The following is a 16,247-nucleotide window of genomic DNA, read 5'->3' as shown; positions in this document are numbered from 1 at the left end:
CTGGGAGAAAAGGTCCCTGGTGAGCATCAGCAGCTCAGCATTCAAGTAACTCACAAGAGGAACTATTTCTGTTTGCTCTCCTGTGGGTCTCTTCAGAATTGTTCTGCAGCTGGTTTTAGTGGGCAAAAAGGTCTCTGCTGTCTCTCAGTTTAGAACAATATTCCATCATTAAGCTCTCAAAAGAAGGTCCAAGAATCTAGAGAAGACATTGGTTCAGTGATTCTACCTAAATATTTTAGAACTAGAAGCATTCTTCAGGACTAGCTAATAATAATTAAAGAAAAACAATGTGAGGTTCAAACACAGATACTCTTCATACAATAAAGATGCATGAGCTGGAGAGGGCAGCAAATTCTACAGCAGAACTTCTGGAAGAGCAGCTGGCGTAATATTAGTCACTAAAGCACTGCCATCTTCTAGCAACAAAGATCTACAAAGATTGGAGCTTCATAGATTAAATTTCAGTTCTTATTAATGGGAAATTTCTACCTTTGTACTGGGTTTGTGTAAGTGAAAACACCACTGGACTGCTTTGCTGATTAAACTGAACTTATGGTTCAGAGCAGTGTTTTCACTTAAAGATGCACCACGATAGGTTTAAATCAGGAAACTTCTACAGACAGTACATATTAGATTTGCTGCATATCTAGGGCAGACAAGCCATAGAAAATAGTAGCTGACTGTACTATCCAAATGAAAAAAAAGTGTGTAATCAAACTAAATTTGATTATGCTTTAGTTTAGCATATTTGTGCTTTAGTTTTATATAACATGTCAAAAAAGAAAACAGCAACCAAAGTTCTAATGAATAGTTGTGTCAGAAATTTACCTTAAAAATAGATATCTTCTTTTAACCAGCAACTTGATAATTAAAAGCAATTAAATTCAGCAATATAGCAAGAAGTAAGCTAATGCTGTCAAACCAGTGGTCTGTTTAAACTTTTTTTTATTAATCCCAAACTTTTGCAATTTCAGCTAAAACTGTAAACCACAAAAATATCTACAAAACTAATTGTATTGCCTATCTACTCTCTGATCCATAAAAAAGTAGAAACTAGGGCAAAGACTGAATGGACATAAAATTCTCTGAACACATATTTCTGCATATCTTTTTTTCTAGTGAAGCTGACTGGAGCTAGTAATACAGAGTTAGTAAAAGAACAGTAACTTTATGGTTAACATGCCTACTGCAGAGCAGTCCAGGTTGCTGTAATCTAACCCAGGGGAGCTTTTCTGTGTTTTACACGAATAGTTTATTGGATTAAATGTGAAGCATGTCCAAGTACAGCCAGAGCAATGAAATGATAGCATCGCATTCATGCATGTGAGTTGGCTTTCATCAAATTCATGTATACTTCTGAATTTAGTTGTTGGATTATAGGACTTCCCCTGCACTTATCTAGCTACCTCTGTAAGTAAAATGTAGATATACCTGAAGCAATACTCCAGGAAGCAGGAAACTATTTTTCTCCCTCTATCTAAGTATTGACTCAGAAGAAAGACGCCTGAACAGTGAATAAGGTCGTATTATTAGGAAACATATTCCTACAGGGCCAGAAGGTTTTGTTAATAGACAGTACAACCAATTGTTGTGTCAGTGTTTTTAAATTATTGCTGAAATTTTCAAGATAAGGATTTGCTCAGAGAAACCTTCTACTGGATATTTCAAAAGAAATTGTTTAATTATAATAGCTTTATGCAAGTAAAAGTTCTTCCCTGTTTTTCCCCCACTCATACTTACAAATCCTAGAGCTAGACACTGGGGTAGCAAGAAGGCAGTCTTTAAAATCTGATTAATGATGAAATTACTTTATATGGGCAGTACAGAAGGAAATCCATTAATAATATAATTTAATTGAAATGAATATAGATACATTAAGGTTGTTTTTAAAATTAGCCAAATAAAATATTAAGGGTATGAAAGCCTTAAAAAGAAGCAGCAGTAACTCATATGTCAATAAAGCCTATTTTATTATAAATTGGCCTTTGAAAGAAAACCAGCTGCTTTTTAGACAAGCTAATGCATTTTTATATACTGAGACATATTTGGTTTTTTCATTAACAAGTGCTATTTAGAATCCTGCATCCCTACATCACTGCATTCATAAAAGATTTAAAAAATTAAGTTGCAAACATATGGCTAGGAAAAATGTATTTGTTTCTCATGACTCTTTTTTCCATCAAAATGCAGTAACTGAATAGCACCAGCAATGACCCATAAAGTATCTTTCTGAAAAGTGCTAAATCTGTTCTGTTCCATGCTACTAGACAGCAGCACATTTCTATGCAGCTTTACAATAGCTTTATTTGGATGACTTTAAAGTGCCTGGTGCAGAGTCAAAAACAAACAAACAAAAAAACCCTCCACCTTGAAATTCTTGCCAAACTAACTAAAGCAGCATCAAGAGCATCCACAGCTGACTCTGAATTCAATTAGACACCATGTAGGCACAGTTTATTCATAAGCAATTGAGAAACTGCTTCCTGAAGCCAAAAAGGTCAAAGAGAAAATGAGTAAGGCTTCCTGCAGCTTGGAGGTGAAAACAAGTTTATCACACATGCATTCTGCATGGTCTGCCCAGCTGCCGCTTGTGCTCCCTGGCCCCCTAAGCTGAGCTGCTTGTTGCCTATTAAGTGCACCTCAGTTCCTCCTTGGAGTTCTCCTCACTTGCTACGCTTCACTGCCAGTTTGTTTGCAGCCAGGGCACAAGGTGGCTGCTTCTCCTCTGCTGTGCCAGCTCTGGTTCCTGGGCTGAGCACTGACATCAGCCAAAATTGTTTCCCATATGCTTTAGAGGGAACATAGTGCTATAACTATGAGTGTTAAAAAATCATGAGATCATGTCAAAATTATAAGAACTAAAACAACAACAACAACAAAAAAAAAAAAAAAGAAAAAAAAACCACATGGGATTTTCTGTATGTTTTAGTTGAAAAAAAATTCATATTTTCCGTGGTTTTATCCCCTGCCCTTCAGCTTAGAAAGTGTCCCAGAATAATACCATTGTTCTGGCCAGTCCCAAGGACAGCCATATATCTCAGGAGCTCAGGGCTTCACAGCTTTTACAACTGAGACCACCCAGGCCATCCTATCACACCTTGAGATACTTGTGTACAATTAGTATGTGCTAAATTCTTATCACTCCAACAACTCTTGATGCACTCACTATATCTGTAACTGAAAAGCCTTTTCCCTTCTGAATACCAGTGACACGACTGATATTCTGCCTTTCTGAATAAAGCCTGTCTTGTATTTCTTCACCTATAACCCAAACTTCTAACCAGACATGTCCCTGACCAAATATCTCTGCCCTACTGGGCCAAAACTGTCTTCAAGTTCTCATACGTGCCAGAACTTCTAAAATTAATATACTGCCAAATTCCAATTTCTTTCTCAACTTGTGAGCAATCTTGGTTCAATGAGTCAATGAGGTTTTTCCCAAGGATTAAATGCAGTCATAATTTCACCCAGTAATGATATGAAGCAGAAAGCATGCAGCTTAGCAGATGTTTAGTGAAGCAACTGAAAGAAGAAAAGGCAATCCTATCTTATATTTTTCAGTAATGTCGAGGTAAAATGTGAAATGAGGGCCACTAAGGAAGAATAAAACTCATGAAAAGGAGATATTAGTTTAACAAGAAGGCTTTTCTGAGCACAACTGACTGATGCTAATATACCCTCCTATATGCAAACGAGTCTCCAAGTATATTGCAAATGCACACAGCATTACAGATTTTCTTTACTGATGACAAATTAACAAAGTACCTTCCTGAAATGAACTTAAAGGGACTTCCTCAGGGCATTTCAGTATGCCAAACATTTTACATATAGGAACTGTACACTATGACACATACAGCAAGTACTTGTTCACCACAATGTTAACTTCCATTTAACTTGTTCATGACTAACACAGACCATACAGTTTCTGTGTATTTGGCACTGTGCAGTTGTGAGACAGCAGAAAAAAGTTCACACTATGAAACACTTATGACAGACAACTCATTTTTATTTCTTAAACAAATAGATGCTTTGTAATACTGCATTTTTTAATAGTTGCAAGCAATTTCATTATATCATTCTGTCTAAAATACAGGACCCAAGCATACATAATTGAAGACAAAGGAAACTGAGAACACACTTGACAGAATTAACAAGTAAATGAAATCAGTAAATGCAACTGCCATATCCCATCATTTGATGTCTGTGCTAACACATCATCTAAAGTTCCAAGCACACAGCACACACCAGATAGAATATTTTAAACAGCAAGTTTGTTTCAGTAATTCATATGGGTAACTAATGCTTTATCATAATATGTGAAATTCCTTTTAGGTGCTTTATTACTGCATGCATACACCACTCCTTATTGTGTTCCCCTTTTTAACAGAGTCTTTATTTGTTTTAAAGATCAAAGTAGATAAATTCAATACAAAGCTATGCAGCATGAGCAGCACCTGTTTCTGCTACCCACACACACTCTTTCACTCTTTCACTGTCTGACCTCTCTCTGCAGGTGACTATGAGGGAACAGCTAGCTCTCTGTGAGACCTGAATGGGACATACACATGGGCAGATGCAGCAAATACTTTAATGTTTATTAATCTAAAAAGGAGAAAAGATTACAAAAATATAAGGAGTAGAAAACCATAGACAAGTTAAAATACATACAGTTTTTAGGCAAAGTTTGTTTTGGTCAGGCAGAATTTAGTTTATCAAATGTCAATCCAAAACAACAGGGGTATAAACTAAACAAAATATTATAGTAAATTTATACTAAAAGGTGACAATTACCCTTCTTTCCTAAGGCCACCGTACCACAGTAAATGCTCTCATTCAGTGCATTACAGCATCCTCATCAGAGCATTTTCACTCATGTGCTGCTGATACTAGAAAAATAACTTTATTTAAATTTTTTATAAATAAACTAATGCAAATTTTCAGGTGTAGTTTTGATCACCATAATTTTGTTTTTTATTAAATTGTTCTTCAATAATTCCACTGATTTCACAAACCTGTGAAATCAAACAGAAAAACACAGAAGTTAGGGCTCAAATGTAATGTACACAAAAATAGAAGAAAAGGGAAAATTAATCCCTCACTATGTTTTCATTTTGTAAGAGTTTTCTATTATGCTGAATTCACAGTTAAAAAGCAACATGGATCATTATGTTGGTGAATCTCAATTTTTTTTCTGCTTCTAAAATATTCAGAAGCAAACAACAGTATCCTTAGTTATACTATTTGTTCCAATTATTCAGTGTTTTCAAGGGTTTTTTTCTGCTACTTCGTTTTCAATAGTGGTAATAGACTGAAAAAAATAGCCTTTGTTTCAAAAAACATTGAATATAATATGCACCTGTGATGAATCAGATAAGCTGAGATAGCAGTGTTTTAATTTCTGGTTGTGTTCAGGTTGAGAACCTTCCCCAAAGCAAATGGAAATTTAGATTTTAAAAATATTTACAGATGCATATTGCAATGGACTGTTTTGCAAATGTTGCTGACTGGAACACAACCTGCCCTCTCCTTTTTTTGTATAAAATATAATGCTGTAACTGGACCTATTACATAGATCCAGTTAGAGAACCAGGGTTATAAACCAGAAATAAACACCACAACATCATTTAATTGTACTGCTGAATAATTGAATAATCGTACTGGTGCATAAAGGTCTGTGTGTTACCTGAGAAGCCTTCACCATGCCATTTTTAAACACTGAAGGAAATCAGGCACAGCAGTTTCACCCTTTTTGAACATTTAAATATGCAAGCCCTTTCTGGGAGATTTAAGAAACTTGGCATGAACAAACTCTTCCCATTATCTCCAGCTAATTAATTAAATACAATTGGAAAAATTTTCATTTTATCAGGTGATAAGCCTGGACTTTGTATGTGATTCTGTACTGATAATCAACAAAGCAAGGCACATACCATGAAAACCTCTGCAACAACAAAAACAAATGAACCAACCAACCAAACAAAACACAAGACATAAAGCCTAGGAAAGCTTAGTAACAGCTCTTATCCTTTATTACCTTTATATGGCTGGGGGCTTTTTGTCATTTATACCTAATGTTCAGTTGTTTTCCTTGGAGGTGCTTCTTTTAGCAGATATTCAAGCTCTATCACAGTTTGATCTATAAATAATGGATTTATCTTATGATGGGATAAAGAAAAGCAAAGATGCATAAGCCTTATTCTTCTTATGACTGTTACCCACAGAAAACCCAGGGACTGGTCTTAACTGGATAGGTTAAGAAGAAGTTAAGAAGTTAATCACATGTTAATGGCTTTGAGTTCATTGCGTCCCTTAATTTTTGCTTATAACACTTGAAGCTCCTGGTTGCTAGGACAGAGCATTTAATTTCCTTTGTCACAGTTTGATGAGGTGAATCTTTTTTATTTAAACATCTACCTACAGATATCACGTTATCTCTGAAGTTCCTGGTTGAATGCCTTTATGTGAGTGAGGCAAATTCCTAACAGGGTTTCCCAAACCTTCTGAAATCCCTTGAGTAATCCCAATCTGTCTTAATGGAAAGACACCTAACCCACAGGTTTTTTTACTGATATTATGTGGAATAATTACTTTACTACTTAACTTCTAAGGCATTGAAGAAATGGTCTACCCTTCTTTGTGACAGCATTATGCCGAGAGCTCACACTGAGATGATCTTCTATGACCATCCTAAATCCATTAGGTCACTGCTTTCCAGGACAAAGCCTCATTATTCTGCAGCAGAGACAGATATGTTTCTCTGGTGCCAGATATATTTCATTTGGTTTAAATATACTTCATCGGGTTATAATAAAGTGCATTTTACTGGAATGTGGCCATTATACCAGGGGATTCATATAATTTAAAAATTTCAGCTTGTCCTTCCTACCCATTATCCAAACCTATCAGACCTTAATGAGCCCCATTCATCTACATCTTCACATTAGAAACTCTAGTTTTTGATTCCTCATTGAGCCAGCTTTTAATTTACCTAATGTGTGTCCTGATAATTCTCCAGGCCATTTTTTAAATTACAGTGTCATTTTTTATTACATTGAATGTCGTTGGGAATCCAAGTTTAGCATTATAAGGCAAGCTGTAGAAAAAGATATCTGTAGGTTTGGAAGCTTTACTGAAAAGAGCTTTCTGCACTAAAACAGGTGTTGAATTTTTTTTTTTTTTTTTTTACTCACTGCAATGGAAAATTCCCTTCTCATACTAAATATTTAGTCCAATGTGAACTTTTCCAAAGTGAAACCAAATATTAGTCAGTATAAATAAAGCAATGTGCCTTAGAGCCTTAATAATATAAGAAGATAGTAGCAGCTTTGGATTTAAGCACATCCATTCAAAAAATATGAAACTTGAGTCTAGCTTCAACTTTCCCTAATTGCATTTGAACTCACCATTCACTGTTCAACAGCCATCTGACTTCTGGTAGAAATAATGTCAATCTCTACTTTTGTTTCACCATCAATAAATAATTAAATCCAAGTGGGCAGGTTTCCATGCTAGAAAATTATTTTCATCTACTTTCAGACTCAAAAAGCAGTTACATGAAGTGATGCAGCTTCAGCTATGAGTGTCACGAGACCATCCAATAGGCCTGGAGAATTTCTGTTTACAGGAGTCCTTTCTGGTATCCTATTTCTGAAGTGGACATAGAACTGTCTCAAGCTAAATATGTAGCCAAGCCAATGGCAGGCAGAATGAGGGACAACATATTTTCTTTAATATATATAAGTGCATACATAAATATATTAACTCATATCCCAAGCAGACAAAAGCTTTATGACACTCTTTGGAAGGGGGAGATATGAATTTTTTACTGCAGTGTGTATTACCATTTTTGAAATATTAAATGAAAGAAAGACACCAATAGGTTTCTCCAGAATATTCATGAACCAGGATAAAAGTCTCCCAAAAATTCATTTTCATTTGAGTGATGCCTCATAAGCACCTTACTCTCTAGAGAAACCACATCTAGCCTTGCCCTAAACTCATACCCACTGAAAGAGATATTTCCAATACATCTATGCTCTATCAGAGCAGAGCACAAATACAAGCAGCCGAATTTGAATGACAGAAATTGAATGTGTTTGTGTAGATGTCATAAAGTTTTCAATCAACAGTTGTTACTCTAACCCCAATTCTATCATTCTTACTCATATTGAGTAGCACCTGGCCCTAGCAAAAACAAACTTTCACAGCAAAAACATATTCCAGCAGTAAACTTCTCCTTATTGTTAACTCTGGCCAAGTAATCTTCCAAATATTAGGAACACTCATTTGCATAATTAGGATAAATTGACTGTTTTGGCATGTGAATTTACTCAGTGCAAGGAACTTTACCCATGGACAAATACTGTATGGGTTGGAATTTTACTAGAACACAGTCTGAATTTCTAAAGTCTACAAAAAAACCCCAGTCTTTCATTCTTTTGGGTTTTCCCCTAGGCAGAAGTGTACAAATAGCAAAATGAAGGTTTTCTTCAACAACTGTTGAAGTCATCAGCAGAGTGTCTTTGCCTGCAGAGTTTCAAGACCAATGCAAGAATGAATGGAGTGGAAATCCCACTTCTTCCCAATGACCATTTGATTTATCAGCAGTAGACATTTCACTGTCGACCTTAGCAAAGAGTTTGCAGATGAAGAGTAGCAAAACATTTAAATTTCCTCCCACAGGTCAGAGGGCAAGAGTTCAAGACTTGTCCTGGATCAACTGAGCTAGAAATGAGCATCTAGTGCTCCTTTTGGCAAGATGGACTGAAGCGATAATAGACACACAACTTCATGTGCCATTGACTACAGAAACTGGCATGCCTTAAGCAGATTAGCATGAAGGAATGTTTTTACACAGATGATCCTTAAGGGTGCTTTCCAGTCCTTAATGTTCTGTGGGTATATTTAAGATGGATTAACCAAATAGCAAGCTTTTCAAGAGTCTACTTCATTCACCTATCATGTACATCTGCTAGGTGGACTGACTGAAGGTAGGGACCCTTTATGTCCAAGGCTGTGTGACCTGGGGAAATCTGCTGTGTGGGTTACTTCTTGAGTTCAGCACTCAAGAAAGCAGACTTAGTCTTTTGGGCAGCAAATCCTTGCCAAGACTACAGCTGGCAGGTCAAATTATACCAAAAGCCCTGTCTTTGTCTTTTCAAGGTTCTTGGAAGCTAGCGATACTTAAAAAATTTCCAATCTTCAATCTTTGTAGGACTTGTTCTCAAGGGAAAATTCAAGCAGACTCTTGTCAGTCCCCTGAAAGGATGAATTTCTTCTCATAAAAGCTGTCTAAAAAATGTTGTAGTGGCAGTGGATCCAGTTCTTCTATTTCTGTGCATCAGTACCCCATAAAGAAGAAAACCTACTTTTGCCAGCTCAAAGAACTTTCATCAAACTGAAGGATTATGCAAGTAGTAAATATTTCTTCCAGATCTCTCCTTTTTCCAAGAATGATCTCTATGCATTCTCTGAAAACTCTTTGTAGAGAATCAGCACAAAAGCAAACTACTGCAGAAAATAATGGGGGACTGTCTCCAGAATCACAGAGGAAGAACACACATGAGGTTCTGTCTAGAGACATTTTTAGTCACTCTAAAAGAATGCCACAGGTCCTTGATTTTGGATTATACTGCCTTGACAATTTTTATCTCTCTTTTTTTTTTTTTTTTTTGTGTAGAGAATTTCAAAGGAGAGAATAAATTTTGCAAGCAGAAGAGATTTTGTTTCTAAATTATAATAGTTCTTAAAATGCATGTTTTAATTCCTATTTTAATAACAAAATGTACATTACAAGAGCAAATAATTATATACTATCTCTTTCTCTGACTTATGGCCACAAACTTAATTAAGTGCACAAAGAGGAAAAGGAATGGGTATGCTAAAAAAATCAACAAAGCTTCTTAAAAATGTTTTTCTTTCCTTCTTTAACATAACAAATCTTTTAAGCTACAATAATTTGAACTCTTTTATGTGAGTAGCTATTTGATTTAAAATGTTGTCATAATTAGTATGAAGGTTTAACAATTCTTGACTTCCAGTTATCATTGAAACTTGCTGGTAAGGATAAATTTTTAAAATGCTGTCAGAGAGCCTGGAGAATTTAAAACGTAAAGTCTGATTTACAAGAACTGAGAACCAAGATCTCATTTCCATAAGACAAGATATGCACTGTTGTATCTGTTTTGCAAATGATGTTTCTCGAGAGATGTTGAGATTCCAAAGTGACCCAGTTCTGTTCAGTTATTACTTTCTTTGAAAATAGCCTCTCTAAACTCTTACATCTGAATACATTTGAAACTGTTCCCCCCTTTTTTTTTTCCCATTCTTTTTCTTCTAAAACTCTAAACTCAGACAATATTACTTTTAAAGAACTCAAGGTGACTCACACAGTTTCTCTTTCTGCATTGTTTTCCCACTACCAAAATCTAGCTTTACACCTGGCTGCTATTATTTCAAAGTAGTCAAAGAATGTGGTAAATATTATCCACATGTAATTTATCAAAAGCTGAGTCAAAGAACAGGTGTTACTATTGTAAAGATTAATTTTGCAGCTCTTCTGCTCAAACTCACAAATTATGGACTCCTGGGCCTTCTCAACACTAAATCACACAAAAAATACCCACACAGATTTATTACTTTGGGGTGAAAAATGATGTGTAATCTTGCCAGCTGGTCTACCTACAAGCAGTGGCATCAGCAAGTGTGCCAAAGCCCCTTGCTGACTGCACTTTACAACCAGGAATTGGCACCTTCTCTTTGTCAGCAGTGGCAGTTCTGCACTTCCTTGACAATGTCACTACCACAAAAACTCAGACAGGGATGTTACCTTTAATAAAATTTTTCACTATTAGATTTCAGTTACAGCAAGTATTACTTTAATAAAACCCTTTTGTTCCATCCCTTTAGTTATAGTAGTAGAAACAGTGATAGAGGGTGCACCAGCTAACTACACTGAGGTCAACATGGGTTCACAAGGGGAAAGTCCTGTTTAACTAACTTGTTATCTTTCTATGGTAAGGTCACCCACCCAATGGATGAAGGGAAGTTGGTGGACATGGCTTTGCTGGATTTGAGTAATGCTTTTGATACTGTCCCTCACAGCATCCTTCAGGACAACTTGTCCAGCTGTGGGATGAGTGGCTGCAGGCTGTGCTCAGTGAAGAACTGGCTGAAGGGCAGAGCTCAAAGGGGGCCACTGGTCACCAGTGGTGTTGCCCAGGGGTCAATTCTAGGGCCAGCTCTGGTCAATACATTTACCAACAACCTGCAGGCAGGAGTTGAATCCACCACTAGCACATTTGCTGATGATCCCAAACTGGGAGGTGCTGCTAATTCTTTAGAGAGACAAGAGGCTCTGCAGAGGGATCTACACAGACTGGATCACTGGACAGTGATTGATGGCACGAAGTTTAACAAATCAAAATACCAGATTCTGCAGCTGGGACAGACTAACATAAAGCAGAAGTATAAACTCAGAGAGGAGTGGCTGGAAAGCCTCTCTGCAGAAATGGATCTGGGGCTGCTGGTTGGCAGCAGGCACAGCAAGAATCAGCAGCGTGTCCTGGAAGCCAAGAGGACAAACCCCATCCTGGGGTGCATCAAATACAGAATCACCAGCTGCTCAAGAAAGGTGATGATCCCACTGTGTAGAGCACTGGTGCAGCCTCACCTGGAGCACTTGGGCAGTGCTGGGCACCACAAGTTAAGAAGGACGTGAGGGTCCTTGAATGGATCCATATAAGGGCAACAAAGCTGATGAGAGGGCTGGAAGGAATGACCTGTGAGGGGCAGCCAAGGATTTTGGGCTTATCTAGTTTGGAAAAGCTGAGGATTGACTTCACTTCACAGCTTCCTGAGGAGATACAGGCACTGATCTTTTCTCCCTGGTATTCAGCAACAGAACACATGGCAATGGCTCAAAGCTGTGCCAGGAGAGATTCAGACTGACATCAGGAAGCATTCCTTTACTGAGAGGGTGAAAGACTGAACAAGCTTCTGAGAGAGATGGTCAATAGCTCAAGCCTGTCACTGTTCACGAGACATTTGGACACTGACCTTGACAATATGCTTTTAATTTTTAACTCACCACTTTGTTTTTTGGGTAGTGACAATGACCTACCAGTCATTGGAGTATTGGAGTATTATATCATTCTTGGAGTATTATAGCACAGGATTTTGGGTGCTCACAAGTCCTCACAGCCATACAATTCAAGTACAGCAACTATACAAAACCATGGTGTGTATCTGATACGTCCTGGAGCATCAGTCTCCCTGGTCACATAATTAGCATCAGCCTGTGTGTGCACAGCCAATCCTACCAATGATTGTGGGACTGTAAATTCATTACAGAAAATACTGAGGAAAAATTGCACACACATGAAAGACAGGTCCCAGAGCTTCTCTTGAGCCACCCAAGGGGAGTTTCAGCTCAAAGGTAACTGAAATGCTCTGGTGCAAGTCAAATTGGACTTACTGGCCTTGGACTAAAATCAGCTGGATGCACAGAATCTCATTGTAACATTTTACTGGTGTTTAAAAAGACCTGGCACATGCTCTTTAGGATCTCACTGTGTAAATTTAAATTTTAGTCAAACTCTGGGCTATGTATGAATTTGTGAAACTGATGTATGAGCAAAAACCAATTTTTAAATGGGTTTAAAAAAATTAAACCAATAATTAAAAAAAATTAATAATTTTTAGAAAAACATAATTAAAAAAAAAATCTATCTGGCATGTTTCTTATGAATCTTTAATCCCTTACAGAACTGTTCCCTTCTGTAAAGAAAACGTCTTTTTTGTATGTTAACTCTTGATGTTTAAACCAGTATTGAGTTTTCTAAACATGCTGATTAAATAATCTGTTTTAATGATTTAAATATTTTAAAAAACCTAAAATATGTTAGGAAGCAGTTTGCGTATTCACCCTTGCAGATCACAAAACTACTGTGAATTAAAAGAGATGATGTGAAACAGTAAGATCATTTAAAGGTACCTTGTAGGCAGGGAGAATTTTCTACAATTTGAAAATATTGCAGTTTATAGCCTGTTATGTGTTCTGCTATATAGGTTCTGATCCTGCTGACCCTCACTTCCACGATTAGATAAATACTTCAAAGAGTGTAGAACATTAAGGATTACTGGTATGATTAAGAATTTTCTCATTAATACATATAAATTAAAAAGAATGTAAGCAAAATAGATGTAATGGAGTGACAGACCTAAGGAGGGAGGCTCTACTTTTCAGACCTGGACTGTTTTACTTTGCTTTTTTTTTTGCTATGAATACAGATTTATGAAACAGATTATCTATTTCAAGTGCATGTTATTTTCTGGAATAGCTGCTTTAACACATCAGGACAAATTGTTTCACTTAGCTTAAGTAAACTGTGTTCTGTGATCATTTTGTCATTGTTCAGTGACTACAGGAAAGCTTCTGCAAATCAATCCTATAAGGTTCAGCCCTCAGACAAAGAAGCAATTGGTACTTGTGAGAAAAGCTCCTGTGAGCAGGCATGACATCTCCACAGTATTTGAAGATATGGAAAATAGAAGTAAAGTTGAGGGGTTTTGACATATTATCTGGTCCTTACACATGTACTTACATTTGTCTTGGTCAGCTTCACTTTCTGTGTCACTCGGCAATATCCAAGGTTGACGAGCAAGTTGAAGCTGTTGTAAGAATTCATCCTGCCACAAACAGATCTATTTTAGATAAAATGACAGACAATTGTTCTGTATAAATGAAGACTGCAGCAAACACTAGCCTTAATTAACTAGAGAAGATAAAGCCTTTAAAAAGAAAAAAACAACTTGCTATGAAATAAAACCAAAATATAGAGGATGTGCAGGATCCTTAGAAATTTGATTCATCTATTCAGAAAAACAAACAAACAAAAAAAACCACCAAAAAAACCCTCAAAATAAACAAAAAAACCCCAAAAACCAACCAAACAAAAATCCACAAAAAACCCAAAAACCAAAACAAAACCAAAAGCAAACAAACAAACCAAACAAAGAAATGACAAAAAAAAAAAAAAAATCAAACCCAGACACACCAGAATGAAGGGGTCTATTTAACTATCCACTATAAATACAGATATGTAAGGTCATCTTGGAAATGCAGTGACAGGACAAAATTGCAGATATTACATATGACCCTGCAGTTTTTGGACTGCATAGACATTTCAAATGCAATTTGCTTAAGTGAAGCTTTGATCTGTCAAATTTTTCACTGTTTCTAGTCTAATAAGTACAAAAACCTGAAACCTGATTTAGAACCTATGGTTTTGCTGCATAAGGAGAAGGCTTAGGAAGGAAAAAATTAATGGAAACTTTTGTCTCTAAGATACCATTAAAACATCAAAATATAAATATTTTACATGGTTAAAAATCCATATTCAGCTGAATATATGCTTTTGAAAGTGTTTTAAAATTGCCTACTTTTCTTTATAGTGTATATATGTATGCATATAAAAATATTTTTCCATGCAGACGCACACATGTATGTGAACAGGTATACACACAGACACATAAAATACTTTGACACATTCCTTTGCAATATTCACAGGGAGAGATGAGACTGGAATGCACAGTTTTATTTTCAAAGACAGTTCAAACATGCAAGTTTAGTCTCTAAAAGAAAACTTTAACCTTGGCCAGATATCATAAAATTACTGGCCAGATTTTTATAAGTTCTTGAAGAAAAAGGGGGGTAATAAGCCTGTTTTGTGTTACATCAGCTGAAATGAGAATCTACATATTTAAAGTTAAATTGTATTATAACATAAATTTTATTCTTAGGCTATCTGATTTAAATATAGAATCCAGGCTTGTTTAAATCAGTTTTGGGAGACTGAAGGCTGCTCGATTAAGATCTAACTCACTGCGAGTAAATTATTAATTGTGTCAGTAAGGTGTTAAAAATTCCACAAAGACTGCTGCCATGGGCCAGAGTAAACTCAGGCAGGAGCTCCAGGCCTCACTCATGTATTGCCATTTCCAATGTGCTGTGCTGGAGAAGATTGCTGACTACAACACAGAACATGTTTGGTTCAAGGGACAAGATTCTTACAGTAGGCATGTGTGACTCTCACACTGATCCACACACTTTTTAATCTTCCAAAAACACAGAGCAGAGACCTGAGCCAGGCAGTGGAACAGAATGAGAGTATCTGACCAAAAAGAGAGTCCTCATCACAAGTTACGCTCTATACTCCAGTAAATAGGAGTCAAAATTTTGTTAATCAAGGCTATATTCAAATAAGACGAAGTTTTACTGCTCTCAACAGTGACAGACTAATAAGGATTGCTGAATACCACTTTAAATTATCTGAATAAATGAAATTATTGCAAAATTTAATGTGTTCAGAAAATGATATAGCAAACAAAGGAGTCAGTGTTATTTTAATCTCAAGAGCTATTGACAAGTATCACAAAATTGTGTCACTTTAATGGAATCCATCCTAAAGAGATAAGCAGGGTTCAACATTCCTTTGCCAATTTATACAAAACACCAAAGGATTAGGAACATGCATAAAAGTATCTCTGCCAAAGGATTTGGAACCCTGATTTATTACCTTTATAGAGATAATAAAACTATTTCTCTAGGTAGCATTTCTTTGCTATAATTCAATTCAGCCTTGAACAGAGCTGATAATAAAACACACCTGTTAGAACTTAGTAATATTATGTGTGCCAGGAGGCAGAAACTTGTCCACAAAATCTCAGATCATTATAAGTCTTGAGCATTAAAAAACCCCAAAACATTCTTAACAGCTGATAAGTTAAGTACTTGCCAAATTATTTAAGATTTGTGCTATAACAAGATTGAACCACCCATGCTGCAGCATGAACTTTACTAAAGTTTAAGAATTTTGAATTGTATTTATTAGTAATATTTTTCTATTTAGACTTAAGTTACTCTGAAACACATTACAATCTAGGAAGCATACATAAGGCATTGAGAGATATGTTAAAATTCCCAACAAATAAGCAAGTAAACAGATAAGTAAATCAAGCTCCTTAGGGAAAACATGCTCCTGGCACCCAGTAGTCACATTCTTTTCAACTGACTTATTCTTATCAAATATATATCAACGTTCTACTGATTGATTCCATTAATATCACCTAAAATTAAGGAAGCAGAGTTATTTGCAAAATCTTATCATAGTATCTTCTATAGGATTGGCAATATAAGCACAGTGTATTTACACCCGGTAGAAATTCCCAGTTGAGACCATAAGGCT

The 16,247-nt window shown here is 36.2% G+C and overlaps 1 protein-coding gene across 4 annotated transcripts in view; it reads right to left on the bottom strand.

Moving 5' to 3' along the window:
- The window catches only part of C1H8orf34 (chromosome 1 C8orf34 homolog), a 191,223-nt gene that overhangs the window by 36,601 nt on the left and 138,375 nt on the right, over window positions 1-16,247 (bottom strand). The window contains exons 13-15 of one of the 4 annotated variants that reach the window (XM_053958298.1): window positions 13,605-13,704; window positions 6,035-6,136; window positions 4,945-5,012 (exon numbers count right to left, since the gene is read on the bottom strand). In XM_053958298.1, the coding sequence (XP_053814273.1) occupies window positions 6,069-6,136; window positions 13,605-13,704 (168 nt within the window). In that variant the 3' untranslated portion in view covers window positions 4,945-5,012; window positions 6,035-6,068. Of the gene's footprint in view, window positions 1-4,944; window positions 5,013-6,034; window positions 6,137-12,223; window positions 12,297-13,604; window positions 13,705-16,247 lie in introns of those variants that run through there. The other 3 variants (XM_053958316.1, XM_053958325.1, XM_053958307.1) reach the window with 3 other exon arrangements.

The sequence above is a fragment of the Vidua chalybeata genome, chromosome 1 (assembly GCF_026979565.1).
Source record: "Vidua chalybeata isolate OUT-0048 chromosome 1, bVidCha1 merged haplotype, whole genome shotgun sequence".
Taxonomy (NCBI): domain Eukaryota; kingdom Metazoa; phylum Chordata; class Aves; order Passeriformes; family Viduidae; genus Vidua; species Vidua chalybeata.
The sequence above is the reverse complement of the archived record's forward strand: the minus strand, read 5'-3'. Positions and strand labels throughout refer to the sequence as shown.